General features: G+C 24.0%; 1 protein-coding gene across 1 annotated transcript in view; it reads left to right on the forward strand.

Moving 5' to 3' along the window:
• Window positions 1-825: 825 nt before the first annotated feature.
• The window catches only part of LOC114122546 (uncharacterized), a 332,686-nt gene continuing 314,163 nt past the window's right edge, over window positions 826-19,348 (forward strand). The window contains exon 1 of the mRNA XM_050206568.1: window positions 826-1,594. Coding sequence (XP_050062525.1) covers window positions 1,480-1,594 — 115 coding nt within the window. The 5' untranslated portion in view covers window positions 826-1,479. The remainder of the gene's footprint in view (window positions 1,595-19,348) is intronic.

The following is a 19,348-nucleotide window of genomic DNA, read 5'->3' on the forward strand; positions in this document are numbered from 1 at the left end:
GCAATAAAACGATTTAGATTTATAATAACAAGTTGATGCAACAAATATATATTATGATGTGATCTTATGTAATATAACAATATTATTATTTTCAACAGCATCTAATTTGAAAAAGTGGAAAATGGATATAGTACCTATATTAGTATGTTTTGGGTTATTATCAAAATAATATGTATTTTTTTAGACGCTATAAAAATAATAATTCAAAAATGAATCCTATTTCCTAATGTTACGTCAAATAAATCATGTGTAAAATCGCTCTGTATAAAATATAATTAATAGCATATAGCAATAAAAGCAAAACAATGAACAAATCTAGGGAAACAAAATATATTATATTTATTTTTAAATATTAGAAAACGAAATATTAGCCATCTACAAAATATTTCTTAAGTATGGAAAATACGAATTTCGACAATCACGCCTGTGTATTTTCTGTAAGTCTCTGAGTATAAGATCACACTAGAAGTACATCGTCAAATTCGAGTAGATTAATAATACGAAAAAATTCAAAACACATGAATTCCAACAACAAATAGAATGGACACGATTCATATCTTCAGTCGTCTACAAAGACTTAATAAACCGAACTCGTTGCAACCTTCCGACAGTTCAACGACAAAAAAAAAAAAAAACATAATTATAATGATATTATTATTGAGATGAAAAAAAAAATATATATAATATTGTTGTACTACGAATAAAGTGCGACTCGAACAACAGATGGCACTGCCGGTTTGCGGGGCGGACGAGTGCATAGCGCCACCCGCCGACTCGGACGCCGCCACCCCGTGGTGTTCGCGAAGTTCGCGCGCCGCCGCCGCCTTTTCGCCCGCCGAACGCACTGACGGACCGCGTTTTCCCATCGACACACGCGACTCGGCATTTCAGTGGACTGTCCGCCGTTGGTCTGAACGCCGGTGTGCGCCTGATGAAGATAAATATCATCATTGTTATCTTATCGCCGTCGTCGTATTCGTAGTCGTAGTCTCGTAAACAAAAAAAGTGAATAAGTAAAAAAACAATTTTCGACAAAAAAACTCCCTCGTCGTCGACGTCCCGATCCACAACGATTGACGAGCCGCTGGATCAGTAAAATAATATTATCATCATACCATGAGACGGAGTGTTCACTCTCACCGAATTTTATCGTAATTATTACTATACATGCACCAGTTGCTCGGCCAGAGTTTGTAACGATATCGTTCTATCGCAACATCAAATCGAACACATCGAACCGCGACGACACGATAACGTGCGGGAAACTTCGACAGTAATATCATAACTGTGACAAGTACCTGTCCGCTTGACATATCCAATCGAATGGTGCGTTAAAATAATTATAGATTATTAATACCATCGATTTCGCCACACGTCGAGTGGTCATCTGCCGCACGAACGGAGGCATCTATTTTTCTAAAACGAATAAGTTTTGCCTTTATTAAAAAAAAAAAACTTTCCCTCCTGAAGAAAAGAAAAATGGCTCCACATGGGATCACATTCTTGAGACTGACCGGTTGGACGTGGAAAATCGTGTTGGCCCTCATCGCGTGCAATCATCTCGCTCTGATGTGGCCGTTCTTTTTCGCTGTCGGTAAGTGTACAACATAATATTTTCAATTGTATTAACGATGGAAATCGTAGGTGCTTCTGATTCTTTTTTTTAATCATTTTTTTTTTCACGCACTTATGTATAATTTTCTCGCTTTAACCCATGACCATTTCCGAATGAAAATTATTATCTCTTATTTTTATTTAGCCCACGATTATTATTTGGTTTTGCATAAAAGTGATTTTTTAATTTTTACTTATTTTACCAATATTTTTACGGTAAACTTTTAAATGTTATACTTCCTAATAAACAAAAATCACTTTTTTTTTTACAAATTTTACACTGTAAAATAAATAAATAAATTAAATTTCTAGTTGACGCGATGTAATTTTTGAGCTTTTACAAGTTTGGAATTTCAGAATTGATCGATTGTGTTTTTACAGCTATGTACGCGTGCCGCGAATTGAATGACATTTTATGCTAAATCGAATTATTTTAATAATTCAAAAATTCTTTTGCACTGTGGACGACATGTTAAGAAGAACTTATCTAAATTCACGTTTTGTAAATTACTTTAGTTTGGAAAAAATATATCTTAACAAATTGTCTAATTGATGCCTAAAGGTTTTTAAGATATTGCTTCATTTAATTTTCACATACTGATAAATCAATATTTTAATTGTTTCGGATTCTTTTAGTTTATCTTATACGGCATTATTATAAATATAATGTTTTATCTCGATTTTATATAAACCCTATAGCTTAAAACTAATCCATCATTTATGGGTTATATGTTATATATTACATACTACTGTTTTACCGGTGTATCAAATAAAAAAAATATTACTAAAACTGTTTTTAGTTTTATAATTTTAAAGCACAATATAGTAATATACAAAATATAAGTTTCACTCACTTAACTATATAATATGATTCTTAATATAATTTCGCATACATAAAATAGTAGCATTTGGCTTATTTCTTTTAAAAAAGAAGTATTTTTTTATCTTCATAGAACTTCTTTTTTGAGAGATATTTTTATCCTAAGACTAAATTATATTATCACTCAAAATACAAAATATTCTTTTTTTTTAATTTAAATTGCATTAATATAAAGTGAAATAATATTTTATCATTTAATTCTGAAATATTTTTGCTAGCAGTATTCAATTGTATAATATTTTTAGTTAGAAATTAGAATCTCGATTGAAAAAAAAAATCATATTACTGGATAAATAATATAATATTTAACAAATTATAATTTTATTTGAATTTTTTTAAAGTTAACTAATACATAACATATTAAACCACGTGTAAATAAAATGGGTTATATATTTTTATATTATTTATCAGTATATTTTATTGCATGCAACAAAGTATTTAGTTTTTGCTAATTTTGACTAAGATAATATTAAATGTGTTTCATAGATAAGATAATATAACATTCACGCCATGTAAACAAAAAAAAAAAAAACATTTTAATTTTGGAATAATACAATTAATTATTATGTTAATTTAATGAAGCAAAATATGATCATTTTTAAAATTGTAAATTTTCGAATAATTTTTATTTAAAATTTAAAATATAAAAAAGCCAAAGTTGTAGTCTAGATAATATTCTTCAATCAATTCTAATATTAAGAACATAGTGAAATGTATTGTTTTAAACGTAACATTGACTGTGTTAACCATCGGTAAGAAAGTTACAAAAATTACAGGTAAAAGAACAATGTGTAAAATGTATATTACCTATATTCTTAGTTAGTAATAAATAAATAAGTGATGTAATGTTTATTGTACATTGTGTATAAATATTAACCAATTGTTATGCAAATGTGATATTTGTGTGATAAGCTGAGAATCAATATGTTTTATACAAATGTAATAAGGATACATACAGGATTTGTCAGACATTCTTCACTGTTGGGTAGATTTGTCATTGTATTATCGTGTAGTACAAAAGAACGAAAGAGTATGAATTACTCTATCAAATATAAAATATCATAAATTGAATTTGAAATCAGTATGTTAAAATTTGCAACATAGTATAAACAATACAACTACCTTTAAAATATTTTTCAAAATAATTATCTCAATGTATTTAGAGAAAAATTTAATTAGATTGATAATTAAATCTTATAGAAAACATTCATAACAAATAAAAATAATACATATTTTGATCATTTTTTTAAGTAAAATTTATATTTACTCTCAATTCAGTAAAAAGGATTAAAAAAAAAGAACATTGTAAAACGATTAGCATCTCTACCATACGTCAGAATTTAACATGATTTAATAAGTATATAATAAAATAAAATGAAGCAAATTCTTTTGAAAAATTTATTTTTTTTATTCTAATTCCTAAAGATTTATGTATCACTGAAAGAATCATAACATTTTCATGTTTATTTTCTTAAATGGAATTTCTTATTTTTTAATGTATTTGTCAAAATTCAAATATCATGAAGATATTTACTATAATATTAAATAACATACATTTTAACGTTGTACTTACTATTTTATAATTTAATATTACTACTATATAATATTATAATATACATGTATTATATCCAAGTTTTTAAATTACATAGAGATAATTTTTTTATTTGGAAAATAATCCTTTATACTTTGAATATAGTATTTAGTTATAGTACAACTAAGTTTGTAATTTTCATTCAGTTATTGTTTATTAACAAATACGAAAAACACTTTAAAAAAAAAAAATACACCATTATTATTATATGTATATATTTTATCGTAGGTAATTGCTTATAAAAGAATAAAACGTATACAACTTTGAATAATGAAACTATAAATTTGATTGTGTGAAATAACGTGTTAGTCGACAATAGTAACAATCATTTTTTTTTTTTATTAGTAATAGTAATAGTTTATAATAAAAAAAGTTCAAAAGATATTAATGATATTTTAAACTAAAAAGAAAGCTAGGTAACGTTTTTTGTATAAACCTTAGTTAAAAAGAGCCCATTCAGTAATAAGTACTTAAGTTATAATTATTTTCAATCTATTTTTTTATGCATTTCATAACGTCATTAATTATGGTTTGACGTTTGAACATGCCAGTACGATGACATACAATTTTAGCGACCACGACAGTTATGTACTAATTAAGTAAATATTATTATGTAATTTAAAATAGTTTTCAATGGTTCTATATACTTAGTAATTGAAAATATCAATGTTAACGCTTAAAAATGCTTACATAAAACTATTAAACGTACCACTTATATTCAAGTAAAAATATTTTAAAGTTACTATCAATACTGGTTTATAAATAAATTGAAGTATCTTAGAGTGTAATACGAGCACTTGCTATACATTTGTATAGTTAATGCATTTTAAAAGGGTAGAAAGTTACGTTAATATCGTTGATATTATTTTCCCGATACTTCGAAGTAAACAACACTTTTATACCTACTTATAATGTTACATAGTTTGTTGAAAATATCATAAATATACCTAAACATTTTGCTGTGCAGCTTTCAAGATAGACGAATAACGTCTATGACCAAAAAGTATTTCTGCACATAGACACTAAACAATAATAATAAATTATAAATTAATCTATAATTTAAAACTAATTTGAAAATATACAAATCTGTTATTAGATTTGAATAATTTCTTTGAAACGAGTAAAAGAGTAAAACTATCATAAAAATATTTGATGTACATTTAATAATATAAAATATATATATTTTTTTTATGATTAAAATAGATAAAAAATTTTTAATTTTGTGATTATTTATGTTAAAAAAAGTTAAATATTTAATTTTAGAGTATTTTGTCAATAAATAAATATTTAAAAAATTACAATATTTCAATAATTTTGACTTAATGTAATCTTAAGATAAACTTGTAAAATAATATGTTAACTACAAAATAAAAATATTAATATTTTGTTTTTATTTATTTGAAGTTAATTTAGTTCTATAACTGCTATGAAAAAAACACGCATTTTAGATAATTAGAGAGTCGAATTAAATCTATATTGTTTTAATACCCGTGTTTAAACTATAGGGTTAATAATAACCAAATTTTATTGAAATAGTTATTATTTTATTATATTTCTCCTTTTACTTCATTAATTATAGGTAATCATAATAGAACAGTATCTAAGTTAGAATATTATTAATTGTAACTCGCCAGACTGCACACAAGCGTATAATATAGTGTCTCATATTGTATATTTATTTTGGTATTCCTCTCGCTTGTCTTAACCAGTATAAATTATGGTATTGTAATCACTAATCATTAATTTGTGAATCATTATCAACGACTGAATTACAACAAAACAATTATGGACGACAATACGGTTAAAACGGCATAAATATTATTGTGTTTACTGTTTAGCTACAACTCTGACAAATCCCACTTGTTGATAATAAATTAGATTTTAATATTTTTATGAAATGTTTCTTTATGATTAGAAAAATTTAAATTTAAATCGAATAGTATAACTTTTAAAAATTACAACCTCAAAGAACTAATTGTAGATTTTATAAACTTGAGAAGGTTATTTTTAAAAAAAATATTGATAATAGTAAAAATATCTATGAAAAGAAATTAAAACAAATTCAAAACGGATTGTCATCTGTTGATTATTTAAAACTATTGAAAAATAATATTTTATTATGCGTTATGATTACTTTAAATTCAAATTCCATAAATTCAAAATCGGTTACTGTTAGTTGATTAGCGAATTTTCAAATCTATTTTAGATTCCATAACTCGTGATATTACGTGATATCATAAGTTAATTTCAAGTCGTATCTTATTTTTTATTCGTCAGGATACCTTAAAAAACCATTTATTTTTAAAGTCATAATGAGGTTAGCAAAAAATAATTTTTTAAACAATATAAACCCGAAAAACGAATTGTTTGAAATAATTAAATAAAACCAGCGCAACGCCAAACAATTCCTTAATATAACCTGTATTATTTTACTTCGATAAATGCAGATTTATAGAACATCTAACCTCTTAATTTATGAACTTAGTAAATCCATTCGTAAGAATTTACATAATAAATTTAAAGAGATTTATGAATAGATCAATATCTTTGTATTTCCCATGTTTTTATAAGTTTGTAGGGAAAAACAAATGTTCACGGTTGACTAAACTGATGGGTAATATAAGAGCCACTTGAATAAGGTTGCATGAGTTTGGATAAACGATTTTTTTTCTTTTATATAATATTATATAAGAACAATTAGAATTCTGTACACTGGTGAAGGTATATTTATTTCGAAATCCACTATCATAAAAACATATACATAAATGGATACTATAAATTGTAGTTATTATAACTAATAATTATTATCGACTGCAATGACAAACATTTTTGAGTAACTTGAATATATAAATTTATTTTTATCGAATCTTCAATAGATTAATATATTTAATGTATGCTATAGAGTATAGATTATTACTTGATGAACATACATCTTATATTTGTATGGTTTTACCATTCTAATAATTAAATTCAGACAATTAAACTTAAGACCATTAACTAAATTAAGATTACTTGCTTAACCATGATATATGCATGCATATAAACCATTTATTTTAAATTTTCACTGTCACGTTATATTAATTTGTTTGCGTTATCTTAAATGAAATCAAATGAATATATTTTTTTTTAATAAATATCGTGGCTGTATTGTGTACAATAAATCTGATTTAAAAAAAAAATAAAAAAATATTTTTTAAATTAAAATCATGATTTGTGTATACTTCTAAATACAAAAATAAACAACTTTTATTTGTGCAAACCATATCTTAATATAAGACAGTAAGATTGATATACACGAATAAGTGCACTACTTAAAAAGGTCTGTAAATATATGTATGATTAATTATATTATTATATATGATTTATCAAAAATGTTTTAATTAAAAACTAGAATTTTTATCATCTTTGTAAAATAAATGTTTTAATTTTGAGAGCGTATCATTATTATTGGCACTTAATATTTTATTAATAAACATATTAAAGTGAATAAAATATGGTTAACATGGTTATATAATTCTATTAGTAAATGTGTAGGTATTATAATTTTAAATTTCAATAGGGACAAAGTTAATCGTAAAATGAAATGTACTAAAAAACGAAACCTAGAGAATAAAATTAAACGTGATTTAGTAATATTTAATTTTTATATTTTAATTGTCACGGCAAAAAAATAGGAAATTAACAATAAATCTGAATGGATTGAACAAAATTGAATAAAATAATTTATGAAAACTATTGTATTCAAATTTTAAATTTTAACAATGCAGGAATTTATAATATAGGTATTTGTAAAGTAATTTAAAATGTAAGACATTTACAATTGTTATGACTTAAAATATTATTTATCAAGAAATTGTTAGCGAGATTTATAAAATTTTACTTATTTATTAGTTTTAATGTTTTGGATAATTTTTAGAAATAATCAAAAAGAATATGCATAATTAATATTAAATTAAATATTCTACTTTTAAAAAGAAAAAAATTAAATACCTGATCGAATATAGTGACCAAGTAATTTATTAATTCGTAAAACTTTGATCACTTCAGATATTATAATATATTGTGCAATATATTTTAAATATATGATACATCATTTGATTCAGAAATATTAATGCTCAGTACAACTGCAGGACTTTTTAATGTATTTTTTTTTGTGTGTACTTAGTTATATGCTAACTAGAAAGAAAACACATCAAAAGTAACAAAACTAGACTCGATTTTATTTGTGTATTTGAAATAAAAGAAACTAAAAGAAACCGTATAATAATTGTTTAACTTTTCTAACTCTTTATTTGTTATTGTTATTGTGGTTTCTGTTGTTTATGATTAAAATTATGAATGCTAACTAATAAATCATGTAAAATATTATACGAGTGTATATATCAATAGAATTTTGCTTCTGAATTTTTAATGACAAAATTAATGTACTGCTGAATTAATAAACCTAAAAGTTAAATGTTACATGTTATAGGAATCATTAAAACTACTAAAAAGCTTTCTGTGCATCTGAACCTAAAGATTAAAATATAATCTCACTATTTTTGGTGGAGAAATTATTTTTTTTTTTATTAATTCAGTCACAAATATAAATGTATTACTAAAACTAGTCAATAGGAAATTACATATAATTATGAAATAATCAGCTATCTTGTAAAAATACAAAACAAATCGAATATGGTTAATTTTTAGATTTTTTTTATTTTTAGGTTGTAAGTTTAGTATGTTGATTATGAAATATTTTAATTATTTACACTATAGAGTAATAAAATTCATCAAATATTTATAAGTATATATTCTATTGTAGATTCACTGTTATGTGGTTTTTATAGACATCTTTCAGAACTTTCTAACGCACGTTTTTACTGACAATCAAGCCAATTGAATACAAAAAACTACAATTTGAAAAAGTGGCATTTACACGAAGGTATTGGAAGATAAAACGAAAAGATAGAAAAAGTGACAGAAATAGAAAATTATTACTGTTTCGTAAAATACCAACTGACAAAATGGTTCTGTTGACTATTGCAATTTAAAAAGGAATACATCAAATCGTTATAGGTGCATTAAAAGAGTGTGGACATGTAACAAATATTTAGTAAACAACAAATTAATCAGTTATTTGAAATTTTAGAAAATCTTAACCACTTATTTAGATTGCTTAGTATATTTTTATTATTTGTTTAATTCTTGTAATTATTTAGATTGTTCAAACTATAAAACACATAGGGAAACTAAATATTTACATTTTACATGTTAAATACCAAAACATTGCGCTCAATGCGAGTATAGTAACACCTTGCACTTAGTAGGATACACACGAGTTAACAGTGATTGGATTACAAGAAAACATTGAATTATTTAATACTCTTGAATGTCTGGTTACATTTTGCTGAAAATAAACTACCATTTGTTGATTATTTTTCAATGTCCTGCTTCGTCCGTTAACTGTCAGGAATGAAACAACATTGGATAGGACACAGATTTGATTTCAAAATTACTTTTATTGTTTACAAATTATAGTACCCGTAAAGTTATTTTTAATTACTATGATTATTTTGTTCATATATTATAACATTATTTGTTTATAAGAGTTAACAGGCTTATTATTATTATTATTATTATATACTTATATTATAAGGTATTTGTGAGGACATTTCAATAAAACATTTTTTTTTCCATAAAATAATGGGTAAGGAAAATATAATATCATTGTGTTTATTAATGGGAAAAATTAATGGACATTTCTTATGTCACGACATGCGGTAGATAAACTACAGAGTGAAAAATAAAATTAAACTAATAACTATTTAACCTTATACATATCAAAAACTTCAGAATACTTTAGGTGCTTTTTAAAATGTTATAATTAATTTTTTTAATTAATCCATCTTCATCTTTATAATACCTTTATTTTAAATGTACGGTAATAACGTCATCATTCCAAAAAATATATATATTATGATTACTTCACCAGGCGCGAGAACTTCTCGCGTGAATCAAGTTTTCGCTAAAATTACTCAACGATTATGGATTTCATAGAAATACACTAAATTTAGTTTGGACAATTTATAAATCAGATGCAGTACAATTTATGACGTAATCGTCATCGAAACTGATATATAAATGGACTGTCGAAACAATAAATTGATTGAATGCACGTGTTTAGTGCTTTTCTGTTAAGAAAATTTACTGGTACCTATCGATTATTTTTCTGTAAAACAAGTTAAATCTTGTGTATTTTCAAAAAATATTATATTTTTTTCAAATAAAATTTCATTGTTATCCGCATTGCTGTTTTTTGATAATATTCCTCAAAATAATGTTTCCAGTCGTAGTAAATAGTTTATATATTCGTACATAATATTGTAAGTATATTCTTGAAAAAAAAAAATTATTTTCGACGAAATATTATATATTTTTGTTTAATACCAGCTATTATATAATTTATAAATTATTCGCATTAACAGTACAATGTAAAATTATCAAACATGCAGTAAAATAAATTTCAATAAAAAAATTCTAAATTAAAAATTGTTTTAGATAATATTATTCAGACCATGTATTAAAAAATCAAAAATCAAATATTTTAATTATTATTATTATTATTTTTATGTCATTGTATTAGTATAATACGTTGTTAACATAACTGCAACATTTTTTGATACCAAAATTAAATAAATATTTAATAATTTATAGCGAAGTATACTTGACAGGTTTTTTATATTATATTTGAATAGGTACTGAGTGAATGAAAAATTGTATCTATCGCAAAGGTATATTATATTATTCTTGAAGTTTATTATGCTCCTAACACACTGTTATCGTTGAAAATGGTATGTAATTATATTGAAATATTCAAAACTTTAAAATTATAATTACTAACTGCCGTTATTTATGTAAGTTAAAAGGGATGTTTCTGAGAATATTTAGACAAACGATATCAAGTCAGTGTTGTCAAAAATCGAGCACCCGTATGATTTGACCAAAATTGAAGGACCAAGATAAATAAAAGATAATTAATATCCACTTTATGGGTTCTGTGAAAAAGGCGTGTTTTTGCCATCATATAAGGTCTCAATTTATAGTATATAATATAAGTTTCCCCCTTGTCATTTCAAATTATAATATTTATATATGTATAATATAATATGTTGTACTGTATGCTGTTTGTTTGATGAATACAGAAAGAGACTAAAATGTTCGAGTAAAGAACCAAATAATTAGGGTTAGTTCAAAACAGAATTCTCATTTAATTAATTTATTCAATAAAGTTTAGATAGGCAATTATTTTGGTATTTTAAAACTCTGTTTGTATACCGAAACGTTACAAGTATTGAATTGAAATCACTAAAATACTACTAATGAACTATATCAAATAAATGTAAATACCACAATTTGTGATCAATCACAGAGCAATAAATAATTTAACGCTAACGATTACTTATTGCTGAGGATAATATCAATTAACAGAACTGAAACATTTCTGTTCAAATTTAAAAATAAAACCAAACGCAGTTTACGATTTTTAAATATAAAATAATGTCTCTCCCAGAAATTCTCATTTAGCATTATTAGTTTTGATATTTTGAGTGAAATGACTTATTATTTAAATTAAAATTAATATAATTTCCTGTGGTTATATAGATTGTTTATTGGAGCGATACGAGTTACGAGTGTTTTTTTAATTGTAGTAATTTACACATTTATAATTCATTTAAATATTAAAATATCGAAAAAAACTCCTCCGAAAACCAGCAGAAAACGGTAATGTATTTTTGTATTGAGAGTGTACATTTAAAACTAATGCAACTAATATAGATCTGCTGATGTTATTTTCCATATTATACACTTGTAGGACAAATATAACTTAAATATCCTATTAATCATTAATGAGTATAAAACCTCAAAATAAGACCTGTTAAATTTGTACATGAATACAAAAATTAAATAATATTTATATATATACCTATATTTAAATAATATTTTGGATATTAAATTGTGATTAATAAATATTATTTTAACGTGATATATATATATATACCTAAGTAGTATTAAACTATAATTGAAATAGAATAATACGTTTGTAATATTATATGGAATCAACTATAAATTAGACAGTATAAACACGTGATTAAAATCATCATTATAAAATAGTCCGTTTTATATTGGTTTAAATGTTTAGATGATTGTTTAACTCGATTTATATATTTTTGTTTTTTTTATGATCAAAATGATACTGCGAAACTTAAATAACTTAAATATATTACGTATTAAATGCGGTGAATCTTCTACGCCATATAATTTTCTCATTACTATAACCTTAATTAATTGCCGCTTGCAGATTTCTTTCAATATTTTTTTTTGTCATATAAATCTTTTTTTTTCAATGGTTTCTACGTTCTACATATTTTATATATAAATATTATTTTTTTAAAAATAATATAAATACTTTTGTTATTTGCATTTCAAATCCATTGATCATACAAATTTTTAATATCACCAAATAAACATTACATTTTTTTAGATGTTACACTAAAAACTATATTTTATGATCTTAAATATTTAACTCAGAAAATATTTCATTTACTTTATGCATCAATCAAAATCATCCATATTAATTAAACGATATTTATATAACAGCCTATTAAAGACAGTACCTATATGTTGTACATTAAATAGCATGAAGTATTAACCCGATTTCACGTGCCAATAATTTTCCGTCTGAATTATTTTTATCATAAAACCACCGGAATGGTTAATATACTGATCTATATTTTGCGTATATTAGACATTACGGTAAGTCATTAAAGAAGCAACAGTCGTTCAAGACGTATGAAATTTCATTAAAGCGAAGAATTAATAACAACGCACAAAACACTCGAAAATATTAGTCGTTATTACATCTCAACGGCGGCAATACGAAGAGCTCATCATTAATTATTGTATAAAAGCAAAGATTTTCGCAATGTGCTAAGGAACCACTCTTGAAATTTTAATAATTATGATTTCGTAACTCAAAAAGTGATTGTATAATGTGTGGAATTTGAGCTATTTTTTTTTCGATTTTTTTAAATTAACCCTAAAATAAAAAACTCAGATATTATTTCAAAATGCATCTATTTCGATCTCAGAGCAGATCATCGTCTTATCATATGACGATAATAGTAATGTAATAATAATGTATACATTTCAATTGTCACCTTCGTGTATAGTAGCAGGTCGCGTGAATTTTATACTATATTATTAAATTGTTCGTCACTTCTCTAGCAATCGCTGTCGTAATGCCACGGGCACGATTCGTTTCGAACTTAATATTAGCATTTGAGAAAGATATACTTACACACTCGCTCGTGTATACATTTATAATAAACGGTTATGTCGCGAAGACAATAGTTTTCACGCAATATATATGTTCAACGCTTCTCAGACAAATCACAAAATAGAAATGTCACAATAGTCTCATCTTCTGGGAGTCGTTTTTTAAATAAAAAAAAAAACACGTGTGACACATCATGCAAGCTCGCACACATTAAACGCGACCTTCCCCGTATCCATGTATGCATATATAGATCAGCGTTTTCCACTACACGAGTTAGGTAACATCGATGTGTATATATATAGGTATATAGATCCATCGCTTGCATGAGACTTTTATTGACATTTTGCATTCGCGTTATTATGGTAATTTACAAATGTTTAGCCCCAGGACTGTGACGTTGACGTCAATATCGATAACGTTGTCAAAACGTGATATTAAAAGTGAAAAAAAAAACGTTTTGATGTGTCGACAATTTTTTGTATTATTTTTTTTTCTACACACACACATGCAACAAATTCTATCCCTTCCAGCGGTCTATGGCTGTACACGGATTTACTACGGAGTAAGGTAAATGGATAACGTCATACAATGCCACTGGAAAATGACAAGAAATGCCTTAGAGTTTTCCACGAGACGTTTACTAGATGTTATACATGGTTTATTTTTTAGCCAAAAATATAATATTGAAAACTGACTTTACAGTTATTATTATATTTTGTGTTATATCAATTTTAAGACAGTTAGTTAATATTATGTGCATATACAGTGTATGCAGTAAAATTACAATTCTATGATAATAGTTGAATGTTCATCCGTTGAACTGTTTAATAGGAAAATTTAACCAAAAAACAAATGAAATACCTCAGTTTAAACAATTATTTTTAGCACATATCACATCATATCATAAATTATACATTCTCAATAATATGATATTATCTCAATAATATGATATTAAAAATGTTTTATTCATTATTTCATATAAGGTTTAAGCGTCTTTATTAGATTCGCTTATCATTACTCAAAATTATTCATAATAAAATAAATAAATTACTATATTTATATTATATAACTTAGTTAACTAAGTTTTTTAAGTAATACAATCAGTAAGGAATAGCAATTTATAGATGGGTTCACTAAAAAACACCAATCTTAAATATAAGACTTTTTTTTACATACAAGATACCAATATTTATACTGCTAGAGATAGATAATAATAGTATCAGTGGTTTATAATTTGTTTTATTTTTATTTCAAAAATAATATGACGACTATAGAAAAAAATAGTTTATTTTTTATTTTATAAACTGCTTTATTCGTGTAAAATGAATACGTAGGAACGTAAAAAGATGTTTTATATTTTTAATAATATTAACTTTTTTTTCAAAACAAGTAGGGTTAAACAATTTATTCGAAATTGAATGTAATAAAGAATCAAGAAATATAATATATCAAAAGCTTTGTAGACAATTATTTGTTTCATGTTTATATTTATTTTTTAATTAATTACACATTACGATTGAGTAGAAATATCAAAAATTACACAAAATACAATAATGGATGTAAAGCCATACACTAAATATACTATATGGTAGAGTATTTTTTTATTATTTATTTTTTTTGTAATTATCATAAAAATATTTTTCATGCACACAAATCATTACTCAAATTAAATGGTCGTTGAAGAATAAATTATTATTGAATGGTGCTATACGTTTTACGGGTTGATTGGGGTTTTTTATTTAATTCATTTTTTCTCCTAATACAATTTTTTTTTTTACCTTAATTATCATCCAATAATAAACGAAACAAAATACATTTGATGCTCATTAAAAAAATCAATTTTTTTGTTCAAAACAGGTTAAACAAAAAAGTTAACGACGACAACACATAATATATTATTTTAATTCATTGAAAAATATGGAATTATTTACAGCCACTAATATACAATATATAGCATAATATTATGGTCATATTTCATATAGATTTATATTGAGATTTGGATAATTTGGCAAAATACCAAAGCGTGATTTTATTTATACGATATATATTATACTTTATCATTATGTTTAATCAACAATATTTAAACACAGTTGTATCATTTGATATCGTTGTTTAAAAAAATGTTTTAATTACAAATTGAACAAAAAGTGCAATGTATTTTTCATTATCTCATATTGGTACAATAATATTATTTTATGATATCAAAAATAATTACTATAGATGATACTCGTAACAAAAAATTACTTCAATAATTATATTGATTATATCAGTTTTTTTATATATTATACTCATATTAATTGCACTTATATAATATGTTTACCTACTGATGTATGTTTTCACACTAATATAAATTAATTTTAAAGTATTTTAATATAGTAGTAGAACGCAATTAAAAATACATACTCAAAAAAGGTTTTAAATAATATGTAGTTTGGTAAAAACCATTAAATACACGAAAGCTCATAGTTTTGTACATCATTGTTTATGTTTTTACTTAAAAATTTAGTAGGTAAAAAGCTCATTTTCATTAGTTCCCAGATAGAAATACAGTAAATAATAATACATATACATAATATTTTAAATCAATATTTAATAAAAATGGTTAAATTAATGTTATTGATTCATTCGACTTATAGAATAAAAAGTAGATATAATTTAAATAATTTTATAACTACTTTTAATTGAAATTTTTTAATGTAATAAATATTTATATTAGTAATTTTAAACAAAACATTATATTAAAACAAAGAATAACGATTTCATAATATATACAAATTATTCGAAATACTAATAAAATGTCACAAAAAAAAAAAAAAAATAATACAAATAATTAGACATTTTTCTAACACCTTTAATTACTATATTATAGTATTTATTCATATCTAATATTGTATAATATTATGGAAGTGATATTCTAAATTGATATATTATTAAGTTTTGGGAATACTTAGGTTAGGTTAAAAAAAATTAAATCGGGTATTTAAGAAATAGACATCCCTTAGAATGGACCATAAATAGTGTTAACTATCTTTAAAAATAAAGCTGGCCTTTTTTGATATTATCTTTCAAAAAATTCAAGTATTAGTACTGAGTTTGAATACCATGATGATATGTTATATCCTTATAACGTAGCTTCCTTAGTAGACATTACCAATGTCTTTCCGATAAAATACAAATACGTACAAATTAACTAAACTGTATAATCAACAAACTAAAAGTAAGGAAATTACTTTGATAAAATCTAATTACAAACAGAATATTCATCCAGTAAACACTAATACTTCTAGCATTTCTATAAACTTTATGCTGAGACTTTTGTGACTTAATTTTTAATTGGTATACATATGCCCATAGTATTACTTAATACACATAAAACATTATTTTGTATAAGCCTAAACAGTCACAATAATCTAACCTATCACTTAAGTATTTGAAAAAATAATCCTTAAAATAATTACGCAATAAATATTATAAAAAACTACAGTGCGTTCAGCGATGAAAGTAGTACAAAATATTTCAAAAGCATGATTCAGAATATTGTGTATTCTGCTTTTTATCTGCATAAGGTATTTAATATTACATTCATTTCTTTAAACAGTTTTTCACTCATATATAGCAAAACATTTTTTTTTTTAATTACAAGACTCGTTTGAATTCGAACTAAATTAATTTTTTAACAACTTTGAAGCTAAAAAGTTATTTCAACTGTCTTAAAAATTACTAAGAGAAATTAAATATTTTGATTTTGTATGTTATGTTTACCGAATCTTTTAACAGTCTATCTACTAATTTATGAAATTCTATGATATTTAATACGTATGATACCCTGCCCATGTTAAAAAAAAAATCATAAAAATCTCACAGAAACTTTTAAAATTATTGTAAATATACCGTTCACAATTATTATAGTACGAGTATATAGATTATAAATCTTAAGAGCCCTAAAAATATTTTTAATGTACAATAAATCTATATTTCAGAAAAATGAAAAATCTTTTTTTACTTCAACTTCAAAGATTTGAAGTTGTTTACCATATTTTAGATTTAAAATTTGAAAATTATACTGTAGTAATCACTAATTTAAGTTCCTTACTTAAATTAAAGACGTGAAATTTTCAATAATGCCATTAATTTATTACGTCCAATATTTAGATCTAAAATATCAATCTATAAAAATCTACACCATACAAATCTTTATTGATGCGTATTTGGGTTTACGTTTTATAAATCTGGAGTTTCACAAACTATCTAAGCTCTCCAGTCAATCAGTTTTCACCTTTTAGCCTTAAATCTCTTTTACGTATTCAATAAATCTCTAAACAAAGACCTACAATTAAAAACTGTTGACCAAATATTCCTACAAGGTTTCGCGCAAAACTTCTACATTATCCTTATTCTCTAATCTCTCATCTATCACAACGCACTCTTTCTGAAAATACAACCCAGTTCCTTCAATATATTATGTCGTTGGCTTGACTTCCTAAATTATTTGATTAAATAACAAGTTTTGAAGGGTTCCATCACTGGATGGCTTTCCCCCTAAATGTATTATTACGTTTTTGTTATTACTAAATAGATATTATATTATATACGTATAATGTATTAGTTTTTATATTTACTAATTGTGTTTATAGTACAGCTAATAAATTATCCTTCTCATAAAAAAAATAAAATATGTTAAAGACTAAAGTATGTATTAATCATTTAGAAGCCTACATTTGATGATAATGTAATTTTTCAAATTTATACTAATTATATCCATATTTTATAATAATAATTTTTACATAAACTTTAAAACTTTTTATTAAAAAAAAAAAAACTAATGTAAACAACTATTAAAATTGTTATAGTAAATATATTAAATAAAAATTATGTTTGTTGGGATATAAGTGATATATTATTTATATGAAAGGAGTTTTTGTTTTCCAGTAATAACACTTCAAAAATGTATTACTAATTACACATTTTAGTTGAGTAGCTATAATTGTATGATTAAATTATATAGTTAACACTACTAATATACTAATAAAATATATAACGTTTTTATATTTTTAACAAGTTACATATTTAAATTATAATACATTTTATATAATATATAAAAAAAAAAAATCAAGTTTTTAACTAAATAATATTTTTTATAATAAATATTATTTTACAAGCAATCCTTTTATTCTTAACACTTCAGAGTAACAACTATCACATCGACTATCTAGAGAAATAGTAAGATATTTTAATTTAAATTTTTTATCTAAAAACTGATGTAATTTTATACAGATCACGTAAGTCATTAAAAATTATACTTTGAAAAAACCTCATAATAAACATAGAAATAGTAACACATTTTCGAATATGTTTAAATATGTTTTTTTTAGCGTTATATTTTAATGTCAACTCAATAATCTAAGTTCAATATGATCTGAATGAAGTTTTTTTCTTTTAAATAGGTATTATCAAAATAATACTATTTTATAATTAATGATTGATATTCTTATAAAATAATTCTTGGTTGTTTAAATGGTTTAATTAATTTTTTTCTTTACTTATTATGATGTTGTATGACCATTACGATACGTAACTATAAATTGCCTGTTTATTTAACCACCAATGTCGTCTGACACCCTTTATTCTGATTGAGATGATACGTATGGAATTGACTATAAAATTTATCACTAATTTCTAGTAATTTTGTTGACCAACGAGACAGTTGATGTAATAAAATTATATAAATTCTTAGAAAAAATTAGTTAAATGATAAATAATCATGTGAAATTTAATAAGTTTTTTATCTAGGTGATCCAGTATTTAATGAACATTTTCAGTATCTGTCATTTAAATATCTGTGATGTAATTAAACTGTTTGTGAATTTGTATGTTATTGTCATGGTTTTATATATCTGAGTGCATATTTTTGTATGTTTGAAGCAAAACATTTTAATATTTAAAA

The sequence above is a fragment of the Aphis gossypii genome, chromosome X (assembly GCF_020184175.1).
Source record: "Aphis gossypii isolate Hap1 chromosome X, ASM2018417v2, whole genome shotgun sequence".
Taxonomy (NCBI): Eukaryota; Metazoa; Arthropoda; class Insecta; order Hemiptera; family Aphididae; genus Aphis; species Aphis gossypii.